The sequence below is a fragment of the Neophocaena asiaeorientalis genome, unplaced genomic scaffold (genome assembly GCF_003031525.2).
Source record: "Neophocaena asiaeorientalis asiaeorientalis breed wild unplaced genomic scaffold, Neophocaena_asiaeorientalis_V1.1 scaffold148, whole genome shotgun sequence".
Lineage (NCBI taxonomy): Eukaryota > Metazoa > Chordata > Mammalia > Artiodactyla > Phocoenidae > Neophocaena > Neophocaena asiaeorientalis.
Window position 1 is genome coordinate 5,005,849 of NW_020174050.1, and position 27,970 is coordinate 5,033,818.

Sequence of the window (27,970 nt, forward strand, 5' to 3'; positions counted from 1 at the left end):
AGGACAGAAGAGGTGCTTTTTAGTGAGTAGCAGGAAGTCTTCTCTGATGCAGAGACTTGAATAAGGGGAAGGGATTGCGCCAGGTGAAGAGCATTCCTTTTTTGTGGGAACAGCGAGTACAAAGGCCCTGAGACACTGACGTGGGAATGTATTTCATGGGTCATTTATTTATTTATTTATTTATCTCTCTCTTTATTTATTTATTTATTTTTGGCTGTGTTGGGTCTTTGTTGCTGCGCGCGGGCTTTCTCTAGTTGCGGCGAGCGGGGGCTACTCTTCACTGCGGTGCACGGGCTTCTCATTGCAGTGGCTTCTCTTGTTGCAGAGCATGGGCTCTAGGCACGCAGGCTTCGGTAGTTGTGGCTCGCGGGCTGTAGAGCGCAGGCTCAGTTGTCGTGGCACGTAGGCTTAGTTGCTCCGCGGCATGTGGGATCTTCCCGGACCGGGGCACGAACCCCCGCGTCCCCTGCATCGGCAGGCAGACTCTCAACCGCTGCGCCACCAGGGAAGCCCACCATCTGTATTTTGAGATTTGTTGGTGGTGGCATTTCCTTCCACTCAACAGTGTTACAGTAAACCCATCAGTTTATTCACTTTGATTTTTTTTTTTGCATGCTCCTAAATTGAATTACCCTTTTAGTAAAAGACTGCTAAAATTCTTAGCAGTTGGGAGGAGGATTAAGTAGTGTCTACCGCCTGCATGGAATTGATGAGCAAAACAGCCCTTGTGGGGTCTACTGCTTCCGTGTGCCCTCAGAGTATTAGCTCTGAGTCTTCTGTTAGAGGAGATAAAGGGAAGCACAAGCGGGTCATATGGGATTATCCTCAACTGAGCCATGTCATGTGCATTTTCCACACAGCCTCTTCATTTAGAGGGGAGTGGGAGTAAAAACTGGCAGTGACATATGCCATGCCACTGGGTGCCAGGACTGACTTCCCTAATCTGGTTGGCTCAGGAGCTGTTCCCTTCCTTTCTCCCTTGAATTTATACCTGTCCCTCCCAAAGCGGGATGCTCCATTCAGTAAGTTCACTTCCCTTGATAGAGAAAATTATTCTTAGGGTGAGTTGCTGAAAATCTAGTCATCTTTTCCTTGAATTCCAGCACCAGTTTTGACTCAGCAGGTGATCCTTCTATAGTCTCTTCCCATATACTCTGCAGACAGTCCAGCCACAAAGCATTATCGCATACTCAGCCATTAAGACACCATATTTACTTACATGAGATCTAGAAATATAATAATAGCTCCATGAATTTTAATAGTGTTTAAATGCCTATTCATTTAAAAATGGAAAACCTCAGGCAAGAACTCTTAGTTCTTCTTTTCTCTTCTTTAGAGAATAGTGAGTCACAAATGTTTGAACTGTTGAGACTGCTGTTTGATTTTTGAGCTACTTACTCCTTCCTATGTCCATGTCCTCTCTCCCCCAACATGCTAGGGTGAAGTATATTTTGATTTTATAATTAAAGCTAATTATAAGTAATTCTGTCTTATGGCAACTTTCTGGGGTGTATGATGCCAGGAATGAGAGTCGCTCCCCCTCCCCCAGGCAGGCTCTGAAAATCACCTGGACGAGCTCGTGAAGGAGGTCTTACCCTCCAGTGTATGAGGCTTTGCCCAGATTCTGGGAAGTGGTCCGTGGGTGATTGGCTCCCAGCACCCAAGAGCCTCCTATGATTAAAGCTTCTTATCCAGCCTGCCTCTCCTTCTCTCTCATCTGCTTTTTCTAACTCTATAATATTCTCTCAGTATTTCTCTTTCAGTTTTGTGTTTGGCTCTCTCCCCACAAACAAACTGTCTCTTGTACAGTTGAGATTCCAGGAAGATTGCCAGGGAGTAGCCCTCCAATTCTATAAAAAGGAAAGATATTAACTAAAATCAAGGACACGTGCAGAGTCTCCCTCACCCACTCACGTGCCTGGTCTCTTACTAAGCTCTCCCCTTCTCCCCACAGACGCCCCAAGAGACATAAAATGTCAGTCTCCGTCACTCTTCCTCCTCTTTCCTCGCCCACCTCTCTCATTTCTTGGCATGTGCAGAATGTCACTTCCGGCATGGAGCACATCCCATCAGTGTGCCGCCCGTGTCCGAGGGCCACGTGGCTTCCTCGTGCTCCCCGCTTCTCCCTCAGCGAGCCTGGGTGATTGATTAGCGGCACATGGGTTGCAGCGTTGGGCAGTTACTCCTAGTGACGACACGTAGGGAGGCTGAGCAAGGCCCAAATATGGCCCTTTCCCCCCAGCCTTCCAGAAACCAAACATCTTTCCCAAGGGTACGTTTATAGGCTGGGTCCCGTGCCTGTAAGCCTGCTGAATGATACAGACTCCCTGCTGACCGCTCTGCCTCCCTTTCTTCCAGCTCCTCTACCAGGGACCTCTCCGGCTATGACCATGCTTATCTGAGGCGGAGCCCCGACCGGTGCAGCTCCCAGGGGAGCACGGACAGCCTGGAGCCCAGCGGGGGATGCCCGCCCTGCCACCCTCTCTCCCCGGCCAAGTCTACCAGCAGCATTGAGCAGCTTGGCCATCTCCATAACAAGAGAGACTCGGCTTACAGCTCCTTCTCCGCCAGTTCTAGCATCCTCGAATATCCGGCCCCCGGCATCTCTGGCCGGGAGCGTTCAGGCTCTGTGGACACCACTTCTGCTCGAGGTGGCCTCCTAGAAGGGATGAGGCAGGCAGACATTCGCTATGTTAAAACAGTCTATGATCCCCGGAGGGGGGTCTCAGCAGAGTATGAGGTGAACTCTTCAGGCCTGCTCCTGCAAGGTAAGGAGGCCCGAGCATTGGCAGATGGTCAGGGCTATGATAAATGGCATAGTGTTCCTCGGGGCAAGGAAGCACCACCCCCCTCCTGGAGCCAGCACTGCCCCAGCTCCTTGGAGACCACCGCGGACAACTTGCCTCCTAAAGTGGGTGCGCCCCTGCCCCCGGCTCGGAGTGACAGTTATGCGGCCTTTCGGCAGCGAGAGCGGCCTGGCTCCTGGTCTAGCCTTGATCAGAAACGGTTCTGCCGGCCTCAGGCAAACTCTGCAGGCACCCTGAAATCTCCCTTCATAGAGGAACAGCTACATACTGTGCTGGAGAAGAGTCCAGAAAACAGCCCCCCAGTGAAGCCCAAGCATAATTACACCCAGAAGGCCCAACCTGGCCAACCTCTGCTGCCGACTGGCATCTACCCGGTACCTTCCCTGGAGCCACACTTTGCCCAGGTGCCCCGGCCTTCCGTGAGTGGTAACGGCACCCTCTACCCTGCGCTGGCCAAGGAGGGCGGGTATCCAGCTCCGCAGGGAGCTTGCGACACGACGGCCACCCTTGATGAGAATGGGAACCAAAGTGGATCTAGCAGGCCTGGCTTTGCCTTCTGCCAGCCCCTAGAACATGACTCAGTGTCCCCAGGAGAGAGGAAACCTGAAGTTTCAGCCAAATGTGTCCCCTACAAAGTCCATTTCCTCTCAGTGCCTGAAAACGAGGAGGAGACCTCCCTGAAGAGACTTCTCACACCTCTCCAAGGCGACAGCCCACATCCCAGTGAGAGAAAGAGCACCCAGGGCAACAAATATTCTAATTACCACAGCCTCCAATCCCCTCTGGCTCAGGCCTGGCAAGTGGGTGAAGACAAGAGATCTTTCCTGCCCTCAGAGCCTTGGGAGGGGGATTTCCATGAAGACCACAATGCCAACCTCCGGCGGAGGCTCGACAGAGGCAGCCTGGGCCAGAGCATGCCAGGCAACTTCGGCAAGACCACATCTGCCTTCTCCTCCCTCCAAAACATTCCTGAGAGTCTAAGAAGGCAAAGCAGCCTGGATCTAGGAGGGGGAGCCCAGGATATCTACCTGGAAGGCACATCCACCTGTACAGTCAGCACCAAGGCAGAGGACTCTGGAAGGACTGTTGTTCCTGATCACAGGAGCCAGCTGGACAGGTCAGTTTCCTATCCCAGGCCTGAGGGGAGAACCAGTGCCTTGGCTTCGTTCCACAGTTCAGACCCAAGGTATGAAGAGCTGCCCTCCCCGCCCCCGCAGGAGACATCCAGTCTGGGCCGAAGGAGGCTTAGCTCCAGCAGCACCTCGGCTCTGCAGGGCTTTCAGTATGGGAAGCCCCACTGCTCCGTGCTGGAGAAGGTTTCCAAGATCGAGCAGCGAGAGCAAGGGAGCCAGAGACCCCCGAGTGCGGGCAGCTCTAGTTACGGTTATAACCACAGGCCCAACCGGACACTCCCAACTTCTAATACTTTGGGGAATGACTTGGAGGAGACAAAGGCCCATATCCGTTTTTCCGAATCCATTGAACCCCTAGGCAATGGGGAGCCGCACTACAAAAACGGGGAGCCGAAGTCGGAAGAGGTTTCCTGGCAGCCGTGTGGTCAGCAGCCGAGGCGGGACGCTCGCCTGCTCCGCAGCCAGAGCACCTTCCAGCTCTTCAGCGAGGCGGAGAAGGAGGCCGTGTGGCCCGATGACCGGCCCCGCACGCCAGAGTCGCCCGTGCAGGATGCCCCCTTCAGCCGCGCCTACCGGAACAGCATCAAGGATGCGCAGTCCCGCGTCCTGGGCGCCACCTCCTTTCGACGCCGGGACCTCGAGCCGGGGACGCCCACAGCCGCCAGGCCCTGGCGGCTGCGACCCGCCTCTGCCCACGTGGGGCTGCGGAGCCCGGAAGCGCCGACTTCCGCCTCTCCGCACACTCCGCGCGAGCGGCACAGCGTGACCCCGGCCGAGGGCGACCCTGCCCGGCCCGCGCCCCCCGCCGCCCGGAGGGGGCCCCGCCGGCACCTGACCCCTGAGCGGAAGAAGCGCTCGTACTCGGAGCCCGAGAAGATGCACGAGGTGGGGGTCTCGGAGGAGGCCGAGCCGGCGCCCCCGGGCCCTCCAAGGAAGGGGCCACAGTTCGCGGAGAGCTCCGTGGCTGACCGGCGCCGCATCTTCGAGCGAGACGGCAGGGCCTGCTCCACTCTCAGCCTGTCGGGGCCCGAGCTGAAGCAGTTCCAGCAGAGCGCGCTGGCCGACTACATTCAGCGCAAGACCGGCAAGCGGCCCGCTGCCGCCGGCTGCGGCCTCCAGGAGCCTGGGCCGCTGCGGGAGCGCGCCCAGAGCGCCTACCTCCAGGCCGCGCCCGAGGGCCCCAGCCTCGCTGCTGCCTCCAGTCTCTCCTCTCTGCGGGAGCCCAGCCTGCCGCCCCGCAGGGAGGCCGCCCTCCAGCCGGCCACCGCGGAAGGGGGTGGCGGGGAGCCGCCACGGGCCCCCCGAGATCGCAGCAGCTCCTTTGCCGGCGGCCGCCACCTCGGGGAACGGCGCCGCGGAGACCAAGCCCCGAGAGAACTGCTCAGTGGAGCTAACAGCGGTCCAAAGGGCCCCCAGAGGCTGGACAGGACCCCTGGGGAGCCCTCCCCGTGGGCGTCCGCGGCCGGGAGGGCCGGGAAGTCCATGTCGGCCGAGGACCTGCTGGAGCGCTCAGGCGTCCAGGCCATCCCTGTCCACATGAGGTCACGGTCATCTCCCACCGTAGACAAGCGCCAGGTATGTGCAGCCAGCGGGTCCTAGCACTGCCCCTTGCATCCTGGAAGCCTTAGTGCGACTTCTCTAACCTCTCCTCTCCCCTTCGTTTTCCTTTTACACGCAAGAGAGTAGCATTCGTTTTCATAAGGTGCTGTCTTTTGTCAGTGCCCCTGTTTGATGAGATCATTACAGAGATACAGATATATAGTACGGAGATATCGATACAGTTGTGTAGATATCTTATGTAGATACATGTATTGTATACCAATATAGATATCTATACATATATATGAGTGTGTATCAGTGGATTTAGATGTATATGTGTACACACACACACACAGTAGGCCTCGTATTCCTGGTTCTGCACTGGAATGGAAAATATTGGGAAAACTCCAGAAAGTTCCAAAAAGCAAAATTTGAATTTGCCAGCACACCAGCAACTATTTACGTAGTATTTAGATTGTAAGTAGAGATGATTTAAAGTATACAGGAGGATGTGTGTAGGTTATATGCAAATACTATGCCATTTTATCAGTATAGAGCATCAGGTGGATTTTGGTATCTGTCCCTGGGGGGGGAGGGTCCTTGAGCCAATTCCCTGGGGATACTGGGAAGACAAGTGTATATAATATATATACACGCATACATATATAGTATGTATGTATTATATAGTATGTACATATATATATAATAACTTCATTTTAGTGTCACCCACTTCTCAGTGTAAGAATTAGATTAGGAAAATTTAGGGGTTATCTTTTTGTTTCGGGGTTTTTTTTGCGTTTTGTTTTTTTGTTTGTTTTGCTTCTTTTCTCTTTTTTTAAGTTCATGCAATAGAGGCTGTGTCTCAGTATTTTAAAGACGTTAGCTTCATACCTTCTTCGTTTCTATTGGACTTTTGCATTTACAAAATAAGTATAGTTATTGACTTTGATAGTTGTTGGTTATTGAGCTCCAGGCCTTCAACTCAGTATGCTTTTATGTTTATTATCTCATTAATCCTCAAAATAATCCTATGTGGTGGAGTATATTATCCATACCAAATCCATGTCTCTCTGCCTCTTTCTGTGTACTATCGTGGTGAGATAGGAGAATGTCAGACTTTCCAATTCTCTCATAAAGTCTCCAGACTATGAAAAGATCACGAGGCGCTTTCCACTGGAAATTTTAGGCGGAGCTAGGAGTAAAATCCGAGCACTCTGACTCCAGGAGTCTATCAATTCCCCTAATTCTTAGCCCATTCTCAAGCTCCACGTGCACTGCAAGTCGATGTGCTGCTCATGGTTCCCTTGCCAGGTAAGAAGATGCGAGGAATTCACATATATGTTACCACAGGGAAGAATACCCCTCCATTGTCCCTTCTCAGATTCTGTTTTCCCCAGCAGAGAATGTAATCATTTAGCAAGCATTTGTAGAGCGTATGTTTTACGAAAAGGACTGCTTATAGGTTTAAAGGAAACGTAAAGGAAAATAAGGGTCATGCCTTTCTGGGGTTCACAATTGAGCAAAAGAGTATGAACTTACATATAAATAACTAACACGAATAGTGAATGCTTTGGGAGTGGTCATAAATAAGATGTTGTGGGAGGGATAGTAATTCTGAGAGGATCTAAGAGAGCATCTCTTGAAGGAGAAGGGATATGAACCAGGCTATAAAGGATGAGCAGGATGTTGACAAAGAGTTGGAGGTTGTGTGGGGGAGGCATTGAGTTGGAGGAAACAGCTTCGGACAAAGAAGAGTTAGCCGTTAACTGTCTGAGACATCTGTCTGCTGCACTGCTTCTGCAACACACATACGCACAGCATTGTGAGAAAATACTGCTCCCTCCCAGATATTTTCTCTTCAGAAATATTTTCTCCCCAATATAACCCACACACCACACACACACACACACAGTCTATAGAGGCAATCCTCCATAAGCCTCCAGTAGCTGTTTTTCACCCCTTAGCATGAAGAACAGAGCTAATTTCCAGTCCTTATCCTACACCTAAGACGCTTTTAAAATCCATATGTGTAACGTGCCATTTCAGCCAGTTTGATGGGCTTCGGAAGCTCACCACGTAGCAGAACAAACATTTTCTCTATTTCTCTCCCGATGTCCTGAAGAAAATAGAAATGCTTAGGTGAAAACTAAATCATCTTCTGATCGATGTCATTATTCTCTCTTGGGGAATTTGTTGGATGGTTATGAATGTTATTTTGCCCTTCCAGATACTTCTCAAGCCTGGTAAACTGGGAAATAGAGCTAAAACATAGGCAGTATAGAGAAATGATCCCAATTAAATCCCAATTATTTGGTATTATTTGATAAACTTTCTAGAAAGGCAGCTAAATACAGAACATTATTTATGTTCTCTTTAATAAAGGGAGTACCATATTTAGAAATTATTTAACGGGAATATGATGCCAGAGGGGGGGAAATGTTTCAATGTGAAATACTTTATCTGCGCTGCTTTGCTCCTACGAATTCTGAAAATAGGTTATCATCCCCTAGATTGCAACTGCATCAAGACTGTGTTCTTAGGCTTCCTCCTTCATTCCCTGGCTCAGCAGCTGCACCCGTGCCTGCCCTGAGACTGGTCCATGGCAAGGTCTGCCTCTCGCATCTTCTTCATACACCCGTTATCTACCTTAGTTGTAGAACTAGTGAAAAACAAAATAAAACTAGTCTCCACATAATTATTGTGGTTAATATTTTAAGATATTATTATTTATTTGAATAAATTCCAGGAACTTTTACCATTAAGCTTTAGTGAAGGTGTTAAATAACAGTTTTTCTCATCCCAGCTTTAGAGGACTCTGAGAAATTAAGCGACCCTGTAGCGACTAAATCATCTGGTTGAGTTAAACCCAAAATATGGAGTCTGTTTCTGGTGCTGGCTCAGTCTGAGGCATCCTGAACAAACACTGCTTGCTCCTGCCAGGTAGATACTAATAGAGCAGGATTTTGCAAGCTTTGGGCAAGGATTCAGCTCCTTTTCAAAAGTCCATTAGTGAGGATAGTTTTTGCTTCCAAAACAAGGTCAGCATGGAAATCAGTTTCTCTGTTTATAAAACTTGATCATTCTTGGGCCTGAAACGATGACTGTAGAAGGCTGCCACCTTTTGTAGCCTGAGACCTGCTCAGACACTCAGCACCCCCGGGCCTCTCCTTAGCCAGCTGTGGTCGTCTCTGAACAAGCCGCCTCCTGTTCCCTCTCCTTTAATTCCTCTTAATTTTAATAGATTGATTTATTTATTTATTTTTGGCTGCGTTGGCTCTTCGTTGCTGTGCGTGGGCTTTCTTTAGTTGCGGTGAATGGGGACTACTCTTTGTTGCACTGTGCGGGCTTCTCATTGTGGTAGCTTCTCTTTGTTGCTGAGCACAGGGTCTACGTGCGTAGGCTTCAGTAGCTGTGGTTCACGGGCTCTAGAGCGCAGGCTCAGTAGTTGTGGCGCACGGTCTTAGTTGCCCCGTGGCATGTGGGATCTTCCTGGACCAGGGCTCAAACCCGAGGCCCCTGCATTGACGGGCGGATTCTTAACCACTGCGCCACCAGGGAAGCCCCAATTCCTCTTAATTTTAAGGGTGTAATTGCAGAACAAATGGATATTAGTGACGGAGCTGAAGGGCACATCAAATTCTTGGCTATTTCCTACTTTTTGTGAGACTTTAGAAAACGTAACTGTTTTAAAGTAGGTAGGCCCTGCAAAGCTGCAGGAAAAAGTCCAAACATTTCTACCTTGGAGATGGAAATTTACACCTGTTCGTTGGCATAGATCTAAAATATAGCAGAGGCTATAAAAAGAAAGCTTTTGGAGAAATAAGATTCCTGGTGGGGTATTTTTTTTTTTTTTTTCAAAATGCTGAGTTAGCGTCTTCTCTGGTTCTCACTGTATCTTCAGAGATCTTCATTTCTTATATGTAGCACACTCACCATGGGATGATGTGACACACATTTGATCGCTGAGGAAATCGCTCAGTGCATGGAACCCCACAATGTTGGATGTAGTCTTGATTCTGTAGGATGCAACTTGTATATCATTTTTAGTACCTCTCAACAAGCCTGGGGATAAATACCAGAATCAACTTGCCACAAAATGTAAAGTTACAACTAGCTACGAATAATCAAATGTTTACTATGTGCCAGTCACTGTACTATGTTTTATAAGCTTAAAATTAATCCTACATCTATGCAAAGGAGGCAATACCGTTGTTACCGCCATATTACAGATGAGGGAACTGAGGCACAGGAAGGCTGAGAAATTTGCCCAGCATAGTGGGAGCAAGGTCTTGACCCCATACTGTCTGACTCCAGAGGTTTTAAGTCACTATACCATGCTGCCTCCCGTTATCAAAAAAGACTGGGCGACTGGAGGGAGGTGAGAGTTAAACATCTTATATCTGAAAACTCCAGCCAGTGAATTGATTTCATTTTAACATTTATCAATTACTGTTATACATTTAAATAACATTTAAAATTTTTTTAACTGAATTTCTAATTCATTTTAGCAGATCCTTGAAGCAGATATTACAAAGTAGATGAATATTGTCTTCATATTTCATTGGTCATAGAGATACTAGGATACTTAATTCAGAATCCAAAGGAAGAGTGAGAATCGGAATTGGATGGGATTCGGGTTTACAGGTCTCCCTGTGCTGTGCCTAATGCAGAATAAGAACTGGTGTACTTGTAAGTCAGTCAGAAGAAGTTAGAGGCGACTAACAAAAACAGACACTTAAGTTCCTGTTGGCATAACTCTATGCCTGGTATTTCTCCCATTGCCACTGCTTTTTCCTAAATTGTCGTAATAGTTTATACTTCTTACCGGTTCATAGAAAATCAGGTCTTCTTTGAAAGTGCATACGTGCCCAGTCTAAGCAAATAAATGCAACAGGAATGTATCCTCCTTGGGCTTTCTGCTAGGTCGGGAAGGCATTTTCCTTCTGTGCAAACGGTATTTCCATTGACAGGAGATGTAGAGTTCTCTCAGTGGCCTATTGCTGGGTCTGAGTTCTTTTATTTTATATACACCCACAGAAACATCAAGCTCATACTGTAATTCAAAGGAAATAATAGAGTAGAAATATATATTTGAACGTTAACTAGGTTAGGAGCTTTAAGGGGACCTAGATAGGCTTTTCCAGTTAATTATTGGCGAAGGTGAACATTCATGTCAACAGAGGGGGTGGAGTGAGGAAAGACTTTTTTTTTTTAACTTTTTATTTTATATTGGAGTATAGTTGATCAACAGTGTTGTGTTAATTTCAGGTGTACAGCAAAGTGATTCAGTTATACATGTATCTGTTCTTTTTCAAGTTCTTTTCCCATTCAGGTTATTACCGAATATGGAGCAGAGTTCCCTGTGCTATATATACAGTAGGTCCTTGTTGGTTATAAAGGGACCATAGGGTTTTGCAGAGAGTAGGAATTCCCATTCCCTCTAGTGATATTTGAGCAAATCAGGGACACATGGAATTCCTTTTTCTCAAAGCACTGACATCTGATTGTATCCAGCTCGGCCACCATTCAACTTAAGATTCCAAAAATCGACCTTAGGCTTTGAGGAAATCATGGTTTGAATCCTAGCTGCTTACTTAATTGTGGGTAAGATACTTATCCTCTCTGAGCTGCAATTACCTCCCCTCTCCCCATTGTTATAGATTAAATTACAGAAGAAATGTCAGGTGCCTAACACAGCTCCAGGCACATCATTTGAGGATTTTAAGGAGCTTGGCTGAGTGTCCAGCACACAGTAAATGCCGAGTAGGGGGAAGCTGCAGTTACTAATAATATTCAGGGTTGTTTCTCCTTTGGACCTTCTCCCACCCACCTTTGGCTCTTTTCATTGCTTCTTAGTACCTCTCCCAATGATTGGGGGGGAAAAAAAGAAAGAGAGAGAGAGAGTGGGGTGGGGTGGTGAAAAGCAGTCGGCCCTTTGGACAGAATAAATGGTGAAATAAATTGTTGAAATTAAGTTCAGTGATTCCATGTGGATTTAATTTTCCTGTTTTCTCCCTGTCTCCTATTATCATAAATAATTGAGAGTTTTATCAACCTGTACATATGAACTGATTTTACGCTAACAAAAACTGACCTACAACCCTTTCAGGAAACTAATATATACCCTTATTTAAAACAAAAACAAATAATGACTACCCTTGAAGTGTCCCCAGAGTCACTGACGTTACATGTGGGTGGGATGTTTTTCCCAGAGAGAACGTATTTCAACCTGATTACAAGCCAGATTCATATCTAATTCTTGAGATTTTGCTGAATTCAGTAAATTCTCCTCTTCCTGTCATCTCCCATATTTCCCTATTGCTGTTTTGAAAGCTTGGCCCTTTGATTTAATTTCATCATTATATTTCAAGTATAGGAGTTGTCTGAAGTCCGGAGAGAATTGTTATTGTTGAGAAAATGTCTTTGTTAGGAGAGGCACCCAGTGAGGTAGACTGAGGTTCTGCCACTTGTGACCTTGGGGAAGTTAACCTCTTGGGGCCTGTGTCCTCATCAGTGCAGTGGGATTAACAGTACTTCCTGGGCTTTGCGGATGAAATGGGTTAGTATGTAAGAGTACCACCACAATGCCTGATAATAAATAGTGGACCTCCAATAAATGTCCCTTCTCCTTTATGCCTCCACCCCCTTGGTAAATTTAAATACCCGTCTGTTGGTAATAACGCTGTGCCTCTTGTGTTTTAAGGATGTGCTTTTGGGGGAAAACAATGGCTTTGGTCTTGTGAAGGATCCATGTTATTTGGCTGGCCCAGCATCCGGGTATGTATCTGTATTTATGATGCCCTCTACCTTATGAATGCTGCTGGAGTTAAATGCTTCTGTTCCTCTCTACCAGAAATCGAGTGTGATGTTATGATGTTTCATAGTGTCATGTGCCACCTCTTCAGTTTGTCTAGGCCATGGGGAGCTTTCTTTTTTACTTATAGATGACTTTCTCTAAGAATGATACTATTCAAAATAGGTTTTGAATGTGTGCTGTTGAAGCAATGGTTGACTTCCAGTAAGTCTGGCATCAGAATAGTTGATGGATATGCTCTTCTCAAGGATATCCTCTGGCTCTCACACGTGGGGCCTCTCTTAAACGTGGCTGATCTCTTCTGGCTCTGACCCAGAGGATCAGGTCTGCTGAATAAAGCACTAGGGGAAGAATGAGCGTCACGAACAGCCTTCGCAGAACAAGACAAACTTGCAGGAATCACCTGAAGTAAAAAATAAAGCTCTAAAGTCATTATTTTAGGCACTTAGAAAATAGCAGGAAATTCATGTTTTAAAAGTTGCCATCAAAATCATTTCTCCTGGGTAGAAAAAGTATAATGGACAATTTTTCGGAATTAGAATCTTTAAACTATTCACTTGGAGCTTAAGAAGTAGAAATTTCCAAAGAGAGTTTCCTCTGAACCACATGCCTGTGTGTAGTTTTAATGCAGCATTATAGGACTAGCTACTGTCATCTGTTATTACTAACGTTAATACATTTAAACCCTCCCTGCTACCGTCCATGTTTTTTTCAAGCCAGTTCCTTAATTTTTACTGTTTCATTCAATCATTGTTTCTCTCTTTTTCTGGCATTCACCTTCTCGATAGCTCAACCCAATACTGCCAGCATGGTCAGGAAGTGGGTGTTAGGGTACCTCCTTCACTGCCAAGAGCAGCCTTCTGTAGTGGGTCTTGCTCCTGGAGCTGTGCCTAATGTGAAGCGGTCAAGGTGAGGCTGAGGACTTTAGTTTGGCTGCATTAATTCAAAGCTAGAGACAAGGGAAGACTAACATTGAACTAGAGCTCTGCCAAAGGAGAGCTGGTCTGGGGCTTCCCTGGTGGCGCAGTGGTTGAGAGTCCGCCTGCCGATGCAGGGGACAGGGGTTCGTGCCCTGGTCCGGGAAGATCCCACATGTTGGGGAGTGGCTGGGCCCGTGAGCCATGGCCGCTGACCCTGCGTGTCCGGAGCCTGTGCTCCGTGGCGGGAGAGGCCGCGGCGATGAGAGGTCCGCGTACCGCAAAAAAACAAAAAAAAAGAGTGACGTGAACTTAGAAATTTATATAATGGAGTCCACTTGTAGGGGTCGGGAGGAAATAAGAGCACAAACAAATGGTGGTATAAGAATGCATGGCAGGGCTTCCCTGGCGGCGCAGTGGTTGAGAGTCCGCCTGCCGATGCAGGGGACACAGGTTCGTGCCCCGGTCTGGGAAGATACCACATGCTGCGGAGTGGCTGGGCCCGTGAGCCATGGCCGCTGAGCCTGCGCGTCTGGAGCCTGTGCTCCGCAACGGGAGAGGCCACAACAGCGAGAGGCCCGCGTACCACAAAAAAAAAGAGAGAGCTGGTCTGAAGTCTAAGGTGAAACTAAATTCAACCACAAAAAATAAAATTGCTGGATTCCAAAAAGGACTTGAACAGACATTTCTCCAAATGGCCAACAGGCCCATGAAAAGATACTGCACATCACTAATCATCAGAGAAACGCAAGTCAAAACCACACTCATTAGAATGGCTACGATCGAGAAAACATAAAAGAACAAGTGTTGGTGAGGATGCGGAGAAATTGGAACCCCTGTGCACTGTTGGTAGGGTTACAAAATGGTATAACTGCTACGGAAACAGTATAGAGGTTCCTCAAGAAATTAAAAATCTATCATATGACCCAGCAATCCCACTTCTGAGTATAAATCCAAAGAATTGAAAGCAGTGTCTTGAAGAGAGATTTTCGTACCCATGTTCGAGGCAGCACTATTCACAATAGCAAAGAGGTGGAAGCAACCCAAATGTCCACAGATGGATGAGTGGGTAAACAAAATGTGGTATATGCGTACAGTGGAATATTATTCAGCCTTTAAAAGGAAGGAAATGCTGTCACATGCTACAGCCTGAATGTACCTCGAGGACATTATGCTAAGTGAAATAAGCCAGTCATAAATACCTTATGATTCCCCTTGTATGGTATCTAAAGTAGTCGAATTTATAGAGAAGTAGAATGGTGGTTACAAGGGCCAGGGGAGTGGCAAAAGAAGAGTTGTTGCTTAATAGGTATATAGTTCCAGATTTGCAAGATGAAAATGTTCTGGAGATCTGTTTTGCAACAGTATTGGTGTATTTAACACTACTGAACTGAACATTTTAAAATTTAACATTAAAATGAATTTAAAGTAGTTAATTTTATGTTATGTGGGGTTTTTTTAAACCACATTAAAAAATGCTATGAAGGAAAAACATGAGACTAATCAAACTTGATTCCTGGATACATGTCAATAGATGCTTGTCTCTCACACTCTATTATAAAAGAGACTGAAATAAAATCTTTATGATACTAGTCTTTATTCTTGGAAAACAATTACCAGGAAGAAGTATTCTCAACCAAACTAAGCATTTAACTCAACTATTACCTTCAAAAATATAGTTTTTTACAGTATGGTTCCTGTAAACTAGGAAGATTAAACATAAACTAAAAATGTTATATCAAAGTTTATTTGGGCTACATCTTTAAAAGATAAATAATATTTTATTGTGTGTTTTAGTGATGTCTCCCCCTTTTTTTTTTTTTTTGCGGTACGCGGGCCCCTCACTGTTGTGGCCTCTCCAGTTGCGGAGCACAGGCTCCGGACGCGCAGGCTCAGCGGCCATGGCTCACGGGCCCAGCCGCTCCGCGGCACATGGGATCTTCCCGGACCGGGGCACGAACCCGTGTCCCCTGCATCGGCAGGCGTACTCTCAACCACTGTGCCACCAGGGAAGCCCCTATCCTCACATTAACTCTTGCATGGCAGGCAGGCAGTGCTAGAGACGTGTTTTCTTTGTTTTTGTTCTCCTTTTTTTTCCTTTCAAACACGTTAACAAACGTATTGGCAATTGTTGGGTTTTTCCTTAAGAGACTAGAGGACAGCTGTTTAAACGGCCATGCACCCTATTTGCTCGTTATGGTCAGTCTCTTTCTCCAGAGGTAACTGCTTATTAGCTCCTTAGGTGAGACTCTCCCTTTCCTTCTTACTTTCCATTTTAAGAAATGAAAACACTGGGAGACTAAGAGAAAGTTGTAAATAAACCCTTCAGATTCTGCAGCCCACGCAAATACTTTCCAAACAGACCTCCCCCGTGGGGCTCACACCTGTGGAGAATGAGGCAGCATTCTTTTCCCCAGAGTCAGGAACTGGTTCCCAAACTAGTCCTAAAAGGAGCAGAAGAAACATACCTGCTCCTGCCTTTTATATCCTGAAGCCTGTCCTCAAAAGCTGCCTTGCATGGGGGGAGGTAGATGGGGTGATGAGAGGGTTAATAAAAAGAAATGCCTTGTGACCCCAGGCTTGCCGTGTGACATTTTCCTGCAGGAGTTTATGCCTACTTGGCATCTCATTTAAACTTGGTTCTTTGTATGAGCAGCCAAGGGAAGACAGTGTGCAGCTTCTCCGGGCTTCTTTCTCCCCATCAAATGCTTTTCCCGTCCATGAAATGCACCTTGGGCTCAGTGTTTGCCCCTTTTCTTCAGAGCTAACCTATGTGTCTGTATCCCACTCCAGGCCATTCAGCTGTTCCAGCCGTGAAGAGATGTTGTTGCTCCAACACCATCCCAGCCCTCGTTGCGGGGTTTCGGGCTGCAAAGCAGGTGGTGGTGTCTCCATTCCCGGCAGGGGTCTGGGACCACTGGACCCTCCAAGGCAGGCCAGCAGAACGCCTTGCCCCCGGCCCCTGCCCTCAGGAGCGCAAGGGCATCTCCCGGACACCAGGGCTGCACCGCCGAGCTCAGCCCTGCCTGCCTCTGGCCCCTTGAGCTACTGCTCACAGGCCGCCGCCGCCCAGCCCTGCACCCCAGCCGGGACCCCCAAAAATGGCGGCCACTGGCCGGCCCAGCCTCCCAGCCCCGAGCGCAGGAAGGAGGAGGGAGCAGGGACGCGGCCCTCCCCGCCCTGGGTGAAGAGGGCCCACGCGGTCCGAGAGGACAGCCTCCCGGAGGACGGCACATCGCCTGGGTGCGCGAGCCCCAAGCACTACCCCAAGCCGCAGGCCCTCCCCAGCCCGAGCAGCACTTCAGACCCGGACACGCCCCTCGGGGCCCCAGGCACTCTGGGCAGGGTCTCCCTCCGGATCTCTGGGTCGGCCCCGCTGGCCTCCCTGCCGCCTCTGGAGGACAACGACGACCAGGTGTTTGACAGGGACCTACGCTCCACCGCCTCTTCCGGCCCCGCCTGCGAAGCGCCACCCCCGCCCAGCTGGGAAGCCCCGGCCCAGAACCTGGACCGCTTCCCTTCGCCTCCCCCTGAAGCTGTGTGCGCAGAGCAGTGGGACAGCGAGGACTACCGGGAGCCCCACGCCAGGTGAGAGCAGCCCTCCGCCAAGTTAAGGGTCTCCCTCCCCAGGAAGAGATTTCCACACTCCACGCTTCCCAGAGCCGCCTGTGCTGGCCACTGGAGAGCCCTGTGGAGGTTTTTTAACAGGAGCCCAGCTCACGACACTGGCACAGCTGTTCCATTTGTTGACCTTGGTGGTCGTCATTTTAGTAGTCCTTGGGCGCCGAGGTGAGGTTCATTTCTGTGGATGTGGCAGGTTCAAAGAGTCCAAATAAACAGCATCCCTCTTCCCTGCCCAGAGTTCTGAACCCGTTAAGAAATAAGGCAAAAGAAAAAGGCATTCAGAAGACAAAAAAAAATCACTTTTAGTACTGAGAGAGCTGATCCTGGAGAATATGGCTCCTATCTGAGTATAAGTGGGCCTCCTGATACTGAGCCCCAAATTAAACAGGGATGCCCGCCTAGTCACAGGCTGTGCAAGACACACACACAGCAAGCACACGTGTGAACACGCAAGAGCAAGCCTGGAGGTAACCTTACTCTCTAAAGAGGCTGGACTAGGAATGGGCTATGGTCAGCTTCTCTTTGCAGAGTCACTCTCTCTGTCCATAGGAAGGAATAAAAAGTAAGGCTGAAGGTCATTAACGTTTAGGGAAGACCTTTGCTTGGAAGCCAGGAGAATGAGGAAGAGGCATTTCCCAACACATACTCCCTAGGACAGCACTAAAATACATTGTCTGATAGCACCCTTGTCGTAACTTCCCCTAAACACCACCTGTTCCCTTTCACTACCCTCTGTTCACTTTGATAAGAATCAGAGAACAACATTCACCAAAACTGAATTCCTCCTACATCTACCTGCTACATCTATCCCAACTTCTAGTTTGTTCTCCAGCCTTAAAAAGTCACACAACCTCCCTGTGACCAGCTAGTGGACTTAATTGAAAGCCCTTTTGAACCCTGCCGTTTGTGGGGAATAACAACCCCAGAAACTCCTGATGTGTGTGGGAAGCTGCAGCCCTCATGTGCAAACGTCTCCCTGCCTTCCTTCACCCTCCTGCTGACTCTTCTCTTAACCACTCTCTTTTAATACCCCTAGCAGCTCCGGCAAACTTGCCAAGGTGACAGTTGCCAAGGAAAGGCCCAGCCCTGGTGCAGCCCATTTGGTTGATAGTCAGATACTGGCTTCCAGATCCCAAACTTCCATCAAGAGTTCAGAGGCCAATGAGACCAACCCACCCTCCACCACTGGTGCTCCGCCCCAGCCTGCCGGGTCTCTTAGCAAGAAGCCAAGCCCAGGGCAGCCACCTTCCATCCAGACCCAAAGCCTCAGCCACGACCAAGTCAGTGGGACTCAAAGTTTAGAAGAGAATGTCAGTTCTGGCCCTCAGAAGACCTCAGAAGACATGAGAACAGAGACTCTGGCCAAGGAAATTGTCCACCAAGACAAATCTCTGGCAGACATTTTGGATCCAGACTCCAGAATGAAGACAACTATGGACCTGATGGAAGGTTTGTTTCCACGAGATGCTAATCTGCTGAAGGAAAACAGCATAAAGAGGAAGGCCATGCAGAGAACTGTCAGCTTCCCAGGATGTGAAGCTAAGAGGTAAGTCCCTGGTCATGACCCAAAGAGACTTAAAATTGAACTCCTTCCATGGGGGTGATGATAAGTCTAGAACTGCTCATCTGAGGTTTTCCGCTTCCAAAGATCCTGACCCCAGACTGACATTCCATCTCAGCCTTAGGGGAATGGCTCTGACCTACCTTGAGTTGTTTGCCCAGCAACAAGTAGTAATAGTAATAGTAATTAGTTTATAACCTATCGTTCACGTTCTCTGCGTCAAGCATCATATTCTTTATGTAAGCATTATCTCATTTAATGTTCGTGAGAACCTTCTGAGATAGCTACTGATTTTATCTCCATTTTACAAATGAGGAAACTGAAGCAGAGAGGAATGAGAACCACGCCCAGCTGAAGTCATAGAACATGTGAGTGATGGTGTCTGCGCGCTCTCAGTGCTTATACAGTGCCCCTAAAAACTCAGCACACGTGCAGCTGCCCATTCTGCCAGAGTTGCCCTTACAGAGCCCCACATGGGTTAGTGCTGAGGGAGGGGCAGGTGGAAGTGGTGAGCACACAGGGGCCTCCCCTCGGCCGAGGTGAACATGGTCTTGTAAAAAGCATGACAGCCTAGAGAAACAGATTGACTTACTCCGCTGACATTCACCTTTGAAGAGGTAGGGTGGGCGTCTGCTCACATCCTGAACATCAGGAAGGGGCTGAACAGGAGTGCGCCCATGGTCTTGTTCAGCCGTGGGCCTGCACCCGAAGCTCCCTGAGCAGCGCGTTCCCTGTCCTGTAACGTGCATCCCAGCGCCTGCCCACAGCTGGTGAGAGGAACGTGAGCAGTCTGTATTTTTCCTCCTTTTGATTTCTCCCGGGTTATTGCAGTATTTTCTTGCATGTTTGATTTCCTTAAGGGACTACTGTGGGAGAGATTTAGAATGGTTTTTATTTTCTTTTAAATTTTCAATGAAAACTATATGGATCAACAGTCCGGAGCTCCAGTTAGTGGCTTCCAGACTACATAAAAGCGGAGAGCATTCCATCTGAATTTGGGCTTGCATTTTAGAAATTTCCAACTGATTCTCGCTAAATTACTAACAGGAACACAGGGGAGGGGAGAAAGGAAAGAACTGCGTGGTACTTACAGGCTATCTGATAGGTTATCGGAGGCTCTCCTGATACAAGCCCTCAGCAGTCACCTTGTCCAGCCCCTCCTTTTTCAGATGTGGCAAACAGAGACTAATTGAGGAGAAGTGACTTATCCAGGGTCATGTGTTTAGCAAACACTTCTTAAGCACCTACAATGTGCAAGGCAATCCACTGGGTATGTGAGGGACCCACAGATGAGTTTCTGTGGATGTGCCAGTCGGTTCACCACGGGTGGTTGTCCTCCAGTCAATCGCTATGGGAAGCCCAAAGTAATTTACAAGTACATGCTTAGAAAAGCATTTCCTGGCATTATCCATGAGAACATAGGTTTAGAAGTGAAATGGTCATGTAGCTTTTGCAGCACTGAGAGCTTCCTAAGGAATTGCAAAAGGATGGCATCGCCATCTTCTGGTAAAAATGAGCATTGTCCTTGTTGTACAGGAGACTGCGCCAATAGCCACTGTGAGGTTTAATCAGATAGATGTCCAAGAAGCCTATTTGTGAGGCAGTGAATATATGTCGGGGTGGGGGGGGACTATATCAGAAGACCTTTTCCCCATCTTTTCAATTAACTGGATTAATATGACTGTATTGTTTAGAGGAATAACCCCAGCAAGCGGGAAACTAGTAAAAACACCTTTTTGGTGGCTCTTTATTCCATAGTAAAATGATGGTCTAGATGTTAAACAATGTCACAAGACTACCTCTCCTAGAGAACCTAATTATGTCCATAGAGTCATTTATTCAGTGAGTAGGGCTTTACCTATAGAGTATGAAAGGCAGCTTGACTATAGTAAAACAAAGAGCATAGTTATTCAGGTTCCCAACTTCTAGTTTGTTCTCCAGCCTTGAAATCCCCCCTGCCGTGTAATCAGTGAGTAGATTTTACCTCTTGTATCCGTTCACTGTTGACCAGCAAGCTCCAAGTTCCAGGCTTACATAGAGCCTCAGGCTTACATGAAAAGGAGAACTGGTAGGTGTGCAAGCAACAATTATAGTAGACGTCAGAAACATTATGGGTAACATGGAAGAGTAGGAAGTAATTAACCTAAAACCTGAGACTTGAAAGCCTTGAAAAGGCTTTCACAGTGACTAAGTCGAGGCTCCCTGTTGTCTTTCTGTGAAACAGGGAGTCAGTATCATTCTATCTATCACAAAAGGAGAAACATGCAGAGAGGTTAAATGTCCATAGTCCTGACTCCCACTCCCCTTCCCAATATTGCCCTTGGTGGTTTTCCATCCCTAGTATGCTGGCTTCAAGAGCCCCACACGTTAGTAGGCAGTCACTAGTAAATACCTATTAGTCCATCCTCACTTCTGGGAGGATACTGAATATAATTTTTTTACACATTTCCGAATGGACAAACGTATGGTGAAATTAAGCTGCGTGTGGCTGTACTTTTTGTTCTTTCTGACCCAGGAGTGAAGACAAGGAAGCAGCGGGCATGTTGGTCAACTGTCCTGTCTACTACAGCGTGTCTGCTCCCAAGGCCGAGCTTCTGAACAAAATCAAAGCTATGCCAGAGGAGGTGAATGAGGAAGAGGAGCCGGCAGACATCAACGAAAAGAAGGTAAGGAAAGAAATGGGGGGCTTCCCTGGTGGCGCAGTGGTTGGGAGTCCGCCTGCCGATGCAGGGGACGCGGGTTCGTGCCCCGGTCCGGGAAGATCCCACATGCCGCGGAGCGGCTGGGCCCGTGAGCCATGGCCGCTGAGCCTGCGCGTCGGGAGCCTGTGCTCCGCAACGGGAGAGGCCGCAACAGTGAGAGGTCCGCGTACTGCAAAAAAAAAAAAAAAGAAATGGGGGCCTTTGTTCTACTCCCCCCAGAAAGATAGTCGAGGTCCTAGCAGGGTTATTGGCCCCTTACAGCAGGAGGGGAAAAGGCCTGTCACATCACCAACCTCGCCAGACCATCACGAGATTCTCGACTTGCAGGGCACTTGGAGCAATTGCCTCACAGCTCTCCTGTTATTTTTGTTTTTACAAATGACAAAAGTGAAGGTTAGAGGGCTTAAGGTATTTCCTACAAGTCACATAGCTGCTTCCTGGTCTAACACAGAGACCCCAACACCGTTCTAAGCAGCTGACCAGCCAATGTCAGTGGTCTGCATAACTTTTATGTTTCATGGTCAAAAGGAAAACTAGAAAACCTAGAAACTCTAAGGAAAGAGAGACCGATTGTCAAAAGACACTTCCAAGAAAAGGAAGTGTTCCTCTTTAGATTTTCCAACTCTCTTTGTCATACCTCAATAAACGGCTTGAAAGCACAGTATTGGAACTTAGTTGTTAGCATCTGCTGCTCCTACAGAAATTTTAAATGTAAAGCATTTTAAGAATGATCATACGCCATGGAGATCTAAGCCTGGCTGTGCCCAAAGGGGAGAAAGTTCTTGCCCGGCTGCTTTCCCTACAGCCCCAGATGGGTTGCCTGCCACTGTGCTCACAGCTCTTCATACAACTCAGGCCTGCATGCTGAAAAGGAAAGGACTCTGTTAAAGCTTGCCTGATGCTGAGCTGGGAATGTAAGGGCTTCTCAGTGGTGCCAATTCCAGGAGAAACTTTCTTACGTGATTCTGTTTTGTTTGTTCTATAATATGTGTCCTAAGCTCTCTTGTTTATGTGTTGGAATGAGACCACAGGATATAGACTGTGGGAGCAGGGAGCAATGGGGCAGGAGGATTGAAGGATTTTAGAAGCACCTCCGTCAGTGGTATTCTTCTCCCTTCTACAGTCCCAGCCTCGTTGGGCTCACGGTGCATGGCTGACATGCTGATACAATGCAGCTGCTGTTCGTAACGCATGCTCTCCCAGCCCAATTTCCCCATGTACACGCCTGCTTCATAGCACACCTCCTGTCTCCCACTTAATGGGATTGGGGGGGAAAACCACATTGCTATAGTCTGTCTACATTTATCCCAAAGAGGGAGCTATAATAAACACCATTGTAAGTACTAAGTTGCCAGGACATCTTTTTTTTTTTTTTTGCGGTACACGGGCCTCTCACTGCTGTGGCCTCTCCCGTTGGGGAGCACAGGCTCTGGACGCGCAGGCTCAGCGGCCATGGCTCACGGGCCCAGTTCCTCCTCGGCATGTGGGCTCTTCCCGGACCGGGGCACGAACCCGTGTCCCCTGCGTCAGCAGGCAGACCCTCAACCACTGCGCCACCAGGGAAGCCCTGCCAGGACATCTTTAACTGAACATTTTACAGTTTTTTGTTGTTTTGTTTTTTTGCACGTAGACATACCCTGCTCTACAGTAGCAGTGTGGCAAACTACTTGTTGCTTTTTCCTCCCCATCTTAATTTTACTTTTTAACTGCTTTTTCATCACTTTATTATCACCCTCCCACTCTGAGGATTATGTGGCAAGAAGTATTTTTAGCCTGAGAACACGAAGGAATAAGAGGATTAGTCCTCACAGGAAATGACAGTAGGTACCATTTGTCAAGCATTTCTTAATCCCGGATGTGGGCCATGGTTTTTTTTACTTAGTGCCTTATTAGCTTCTTTACACAAAACTGCTCTGATGCCAATATTGTCACATTTTACGCTGAAGTAATCAGAGTGAGCCAGGACAAGAAGAAAAGGAGGGGACACTCAAGACAAAGGGAACAGCGTGGGAGAAGAGGTAGTTGTGTGAAAAAACATGGAGAGCGCATACGTATTGAAGAAAGATACTGCCAGGAGGTCTGTTATTTGGGAATGCATTATAAAATAAAGTCTCATGATTAAATTAGAAATTACCAAATTTAGAGAATAACAAAGAAAGGCCATGAATGGCAGGAGACAAGGCTGGGGGGATCCACGGGGGCAGGTCATGGAGGTCACGTGGGGCTTTGTCTGAAATGCCAAAGAGTTTGGATTTTACCGTGTGGTAGTGGAGAACCCTATGAGATTTTTTTGTTTTAAGCAACTACAGATTTATTAACGTGTAATAGAATTTGTGTGTCACTTGCATTTACATATCTGATCTGGAAAGAGAGAAAATATGCAGGCTTTAATTGATGTTGTTGAAGGCATCTATTAATATATTCAGTGTGAAGTTGAAAATGCAGTTCTCTTCCCAGTATATAACAAGGTTTATGTTCCCTAAGGATGGCTTTAAAACACGATGCTTGGACAAGATGGTTCTAAGTCAGAGTGTAGCCTTCTACCAACTTCTGCAAAGTAATAATTTGTTGCCTAAGGTTTAAAGTTAGTAAACCTAAGATGTATTTCTACGCGTGAAACTAAGAGTGCATGGAAGCTAGAATCCTGATTTATTAATATTTTGAAACTAGCATTTCCAATCAGTTCTACTTTAATATACTTTTTATTTATATATCCTAGATGATGAATTGTAATATTCCAAGTAAATACAAGTATTACTTAAAATATAAAACAATCACTCTCTGAACTTCTGACATACATAAAATCTAAAGACAGTTTAACACTTAGGGCTTTCAATTCTTTGGCTAAACCTGCCATATCTATTGGCAAAAATCTGCCTAACCAGATCTCATGATTCTCTGTTCTGAAGGCCAAAAGGCTTTGGCTTAGAGACTTAGTGGAATATTTCAAAAGGCAAAAAAATCTGTTATTCCTCAGAACTGGCTTTCCCCACAAGATCATTAGTGACCCACATGGTTCTCAGCTGCCTGTTTCCGTCGCTTTTGCTTTATTCTTAAAGTTTTCCTCTGGTCTGTCTGCTTTTCAGCCTGAAAAACTTCCTTTAGCATTTCTTTTTTGAAGCATTTGTCTGCTGGTGACAGATTCTTTTAGTTTTCCTTCATCTAAGAATGTCTGTATTCTGTTGTCATTTCTAAAGCATTTTTACTAGATATGGAATTCTGGGTTGACTATTCTTTTTCTTTTAGCACTTCAAAAATGTCCCATTTCTTCTTGCTTTCATGGTTTCTGATGAGAAACGCACAGCCGTTGAATACTTGTTCCTCCTATATGCAATGTGTTGCTTTCCTCTGGCTGCTTTCAAATTTTTTATCTTTGATTTTCAACAGTTTGGTTATGATATGTATGGGCCTAACTTTCTTTGATTTATCCTGTTGGGGTTTACTAAGCTTCTTGATTCTGTAAACTTATGTCTTTCTTTCACTAAATTCAGGATGTTTTTAGCCAGTATGCCTTCAAATACTTTTTTACGTGCTAATCTCTTTCCCTCCTTTTGGGACTCCAGTGACACAAATGTTAGACCTTTTGATATTGTCCTGCAGATCTCTGAAACTTTGCTCATTTTTTTTTTTTTTAGGGCTTTTTATTTTTGATTATTTATTTATTTTGGCTGCTTTGGGTCTTTGTTGTTGCACGCGGGCTTTCTCTAGTTGCGGCGAGCGGGGGCTATTCTTCATTGCGGTGCGCGGGCTTCTCACTGCAGTGGCTCCTCTTGTTGCGGAGCACGGGCTCTAGGCACGCGGGCTTCAGTAGTTGTGGCTCGCAGGCCCTAGAGTGCGCAGTCTTCAGTAGCTGTGGCATGTGGGCTCTAGGGTGCTCGGGCTCAGTAGTTGTGGCGCACGGGCTTAGTTGCTCTGCAGCAGGTGGGATCTTCCTGGACCAGGGCTCGAACCCGTGCCCCCTGCATTGGCAGGTGGATTCTTAACCACTGTGCCACCAGGGAAGTCCTGTTATGTTTTTTAATGTTTTCTGTCAGTTCATTCAGATTGGATAATTTCTATTGATCTATCTTCAGTTTCACTGCCTTTCCTGCCTCTATTCTGTCAGTGATTTTTAAAAATTTTTCAGATATTATAGTTTCCAGTTCTAAAATTTCCATTCACTTTTTTTGTCGTGTCTGTCTGTTCATTTCAAGAGTGTTCACTTCCACCGTGGAGCATAGCTACAAAAGCTATTTTAAAGGCTTTTATCGTCCCGTTTGGGTTATCTCAGGGTTAGCACCTGTTGGTTGTCTTCCCCTGAGAGCTGTTCACATTTTACTGGTTCTTTTCCTGCTGGGTAATATTGTACCTGAACATTTTGGGTGTTATGGTGTAAGTCCTGGGTTCTGTGAAAATCCTCTGAAGAAGGATGATTTTTTGTTTTGTTTTAGCAGGCAGCCTAGTTAGGTTCAGGCTACAAGTTCTGTCCCACCTCTGGCTGTTGGTTCCAGTGTCAATTCAGTTTTCAGAGCCTCTGCCGTCTTATATGTGACTGTCCTACACGGCACCTTTCAGGGCTGAGCCTGGGACTTGGGTGAGTTGTTCTGTCACAGTTCAGTTCTCAAAGCCGTTGCCGTGCTGCTTTGGGTCTGTCCCGCACACGTGCAGCTTGAGGGTGAGCCCGGACCTAAGGCAGTTCAGACACCGAATTAGGGGGTCTCCTTTTCCTGCTCTCTCCTGTCCAGTATTCCACCTGACCCCCCCACCCCACTCCCAGCGGCCCCTTGACCTGGTCCTCTGGCTAGAAATAGGACAAGTTCTTGTGGTGTCACGGCAGCCTGCACGGCCGTGCCATTCTGCATAGCTGGGACTATCCTCAGTAGAGAAGAATACTGCTGATTCCCCTCACACTCTTCGGTCCATGGGGTCGTTGTCCCCGTTCCTCTGGACAGAAAGAAGGGTGTTCTCTTGGGGTGTTAAGTGCCTGTGCCACCACTGCACCATGCACTCTGCAAGGAGAGTCACTTTGCGGGGCAGGGCTGGGAAACGGTGGGGGGGGGGAAGGAGAGAGGGAAGAGGAAGAAACAGGATTCCCCCACCTGCTTTATCTCACAGAAAGCAGCATTTTTGCTGCCACACCCTCTGTGCAGTTCAGCATTGAGGCTATTTCCAGGGCAGAACCAGAACATAAAAAGGGGAGAAGCAGGAAACTCACCCCTGTTCTGGGTCGTACTTCAGGCGTGGCTCCCCTCCCCGGCGCACTGCCACAGCTAACCTTGCAGAGCCCTCTTCAGGGTCCAGGGGTGTTCGCTGTAGGAGGGAGGGGAGAGAGGCTGGCGTGGACTCCCGCCATCTGGCCACCATCAGTCCCTCTCCCGGGGGTTTACCAGCGGGGAGGGAGATGCGGTGGATTTACATTTAGGGAAGCTGTGCATGCAGCGAGATGGGAGGAAGAGAGGGTAGTTGGGAGGGAGTTACAGCCGCCTGGGCCAGGAAGCAACAAGGCGGGCCTAAGGGAGCTGCGGTAGGAGCAGTGAGAAACAGATGGATTTAGTTTTTTTTTTTTAAAGGAAGCAAAAGGGACAGAATCTGGTAGCAGATTGGACACGGAGCATGGGAGAGAGGAAGGAGGAGGGCTGGCTCCCGAGTTCCTGGCCTCTGTGACTGTGGTAACAGACATAGGAAAAACAAGGGAGGTCATTCAGGGAGGGAGGAGGATGTTTTGTTGAATTTAAAGAAACTTAATAACATTTCTTGTATGTCAGAGATTCCTGTCCCCCAGAACCAAGAGACTGAACAACTTTCTGGTCACAAGCCTTCCCGAGAGGAAATGAGAACCACTCCTGACAGAGAATGTGCTAGAGACTATCTGAAGTGGCAGTGAGGCCCCCGCAACCTTTCTGCTTTGATAGATAGGTCACACAACGTGGGATGCAGGTTTTCCGGTCCTTCCCACAGAAACCTCCCTGTATCACCCCTAGGCATTTTCATCTTATTCTGTCCTTCCTTGTCCCCTGAAGCCCCAGAGTACACATCCGCTCCTGTACAGACAGGCTTCTGGTTCTTCTGCCCCTGTTGATGTCTTTGAAAACCAAAACAGCAGGTGACCCCGCTGTCCTGGGAGCGCACAAGGACCACCGCACCTGCACACCTCGTATCAAGGGGGTAGCGGCCAGCACGTGCTGTGAGGAAAGAGACAGCAAGGATCCAAACTAAATCAGCTCCTCATTTCTGAAGAAGATGGCAGACTAGAAGGGTGAGCTCACCTCCTCTCTCGGAAACACCGCAGTCACAACCAACTGCTGGACAGCCATCCACGAAGAAGACTGGCACCTACAAAAAAAAGATACTTTACGTTCAGAGACACAGAAGCAGCCACAACAGCACGGTAGGAGGGGAGCTTTCGCGACATAATCAAATCCTATACCCACTGTGGGGGGGACCCACAGACTGGAAAATAATTATATCGCAGAGGTTCTCCCGTAAGAGTGAGAGTCCTGAGCCCCACGTCAGGCTCCCCGGCCTGAGGGCCTGGCATCGGGAGGAGGAACCCCCAGAGCATTTGGCTTTGAAGGCCAGCAGGGCTCGTTAGCAGGAGCTCCACAAGGCTGGGGGAAACAGAGACTCCACACTTGGAGGGTGCACGTAAGGTTTCACGTACACTGGGACACAAAACAAAGCAGTAACTCCACAGGAGCCTGGGCTGGATCTACCTACGAGTCTTAGATGGTCTCCTGGGCGGCAGGGGTCAGCTGTGGCTCACTGGGGGCAGCAAGGACACTGGTGGCAGAGTTCCAAGAGAAGAATGATCGGCCTGAGCTCTCCGGGAGGTTGCCATTTTGGCATCAAGACCTGGTGCTACCCAACAGTCTGCAGCCTCCGGTGCTGGAACAC

At 47.8% G+C, this 27,970-nt stretch overlaps 1 protein-coding gene across 2 annotated transcripts in view; it reads left to right on the forward strand.

Moving 5' to 3' along the window:
* The window catches only part of SHROOM3 (shroom family member 3), a 57,754-nt gene that overhangs the window by 19,748 nt on the left and 10,036 nt on the right, over window positions 1–27,970 (forward strand). Inside the window, exons 3-7 of one of the 2 annotated variants that reach the window (XM_024754109.1) lie at window positions 2,359–5,515; window positions 12,183–12,256; window positions 16,004–16,798; window positions 17,874–18,380; window positions 20,911–21,061. In XM_024754109.1, coding sequence (XP_024609877.1) covers window positions 2,359–5,515; window positions 12,183–12,256; window positions 16,004–16,798; window positions 17,874–18,380; window positions 20,911–21,061 — 4,684 coding nt within the window. Of the gene's footprint in view, window positions 1–2,358; window positions 5,516–12,182; window positions 12,257–16,003; window positions 16,799–17,870; window positions 18,381–20,910; window positions 21,062–27,970 lie in introns of both variants that reach the window. The other variant, XM_024754110.1, reaches the window with a different exon arrangement.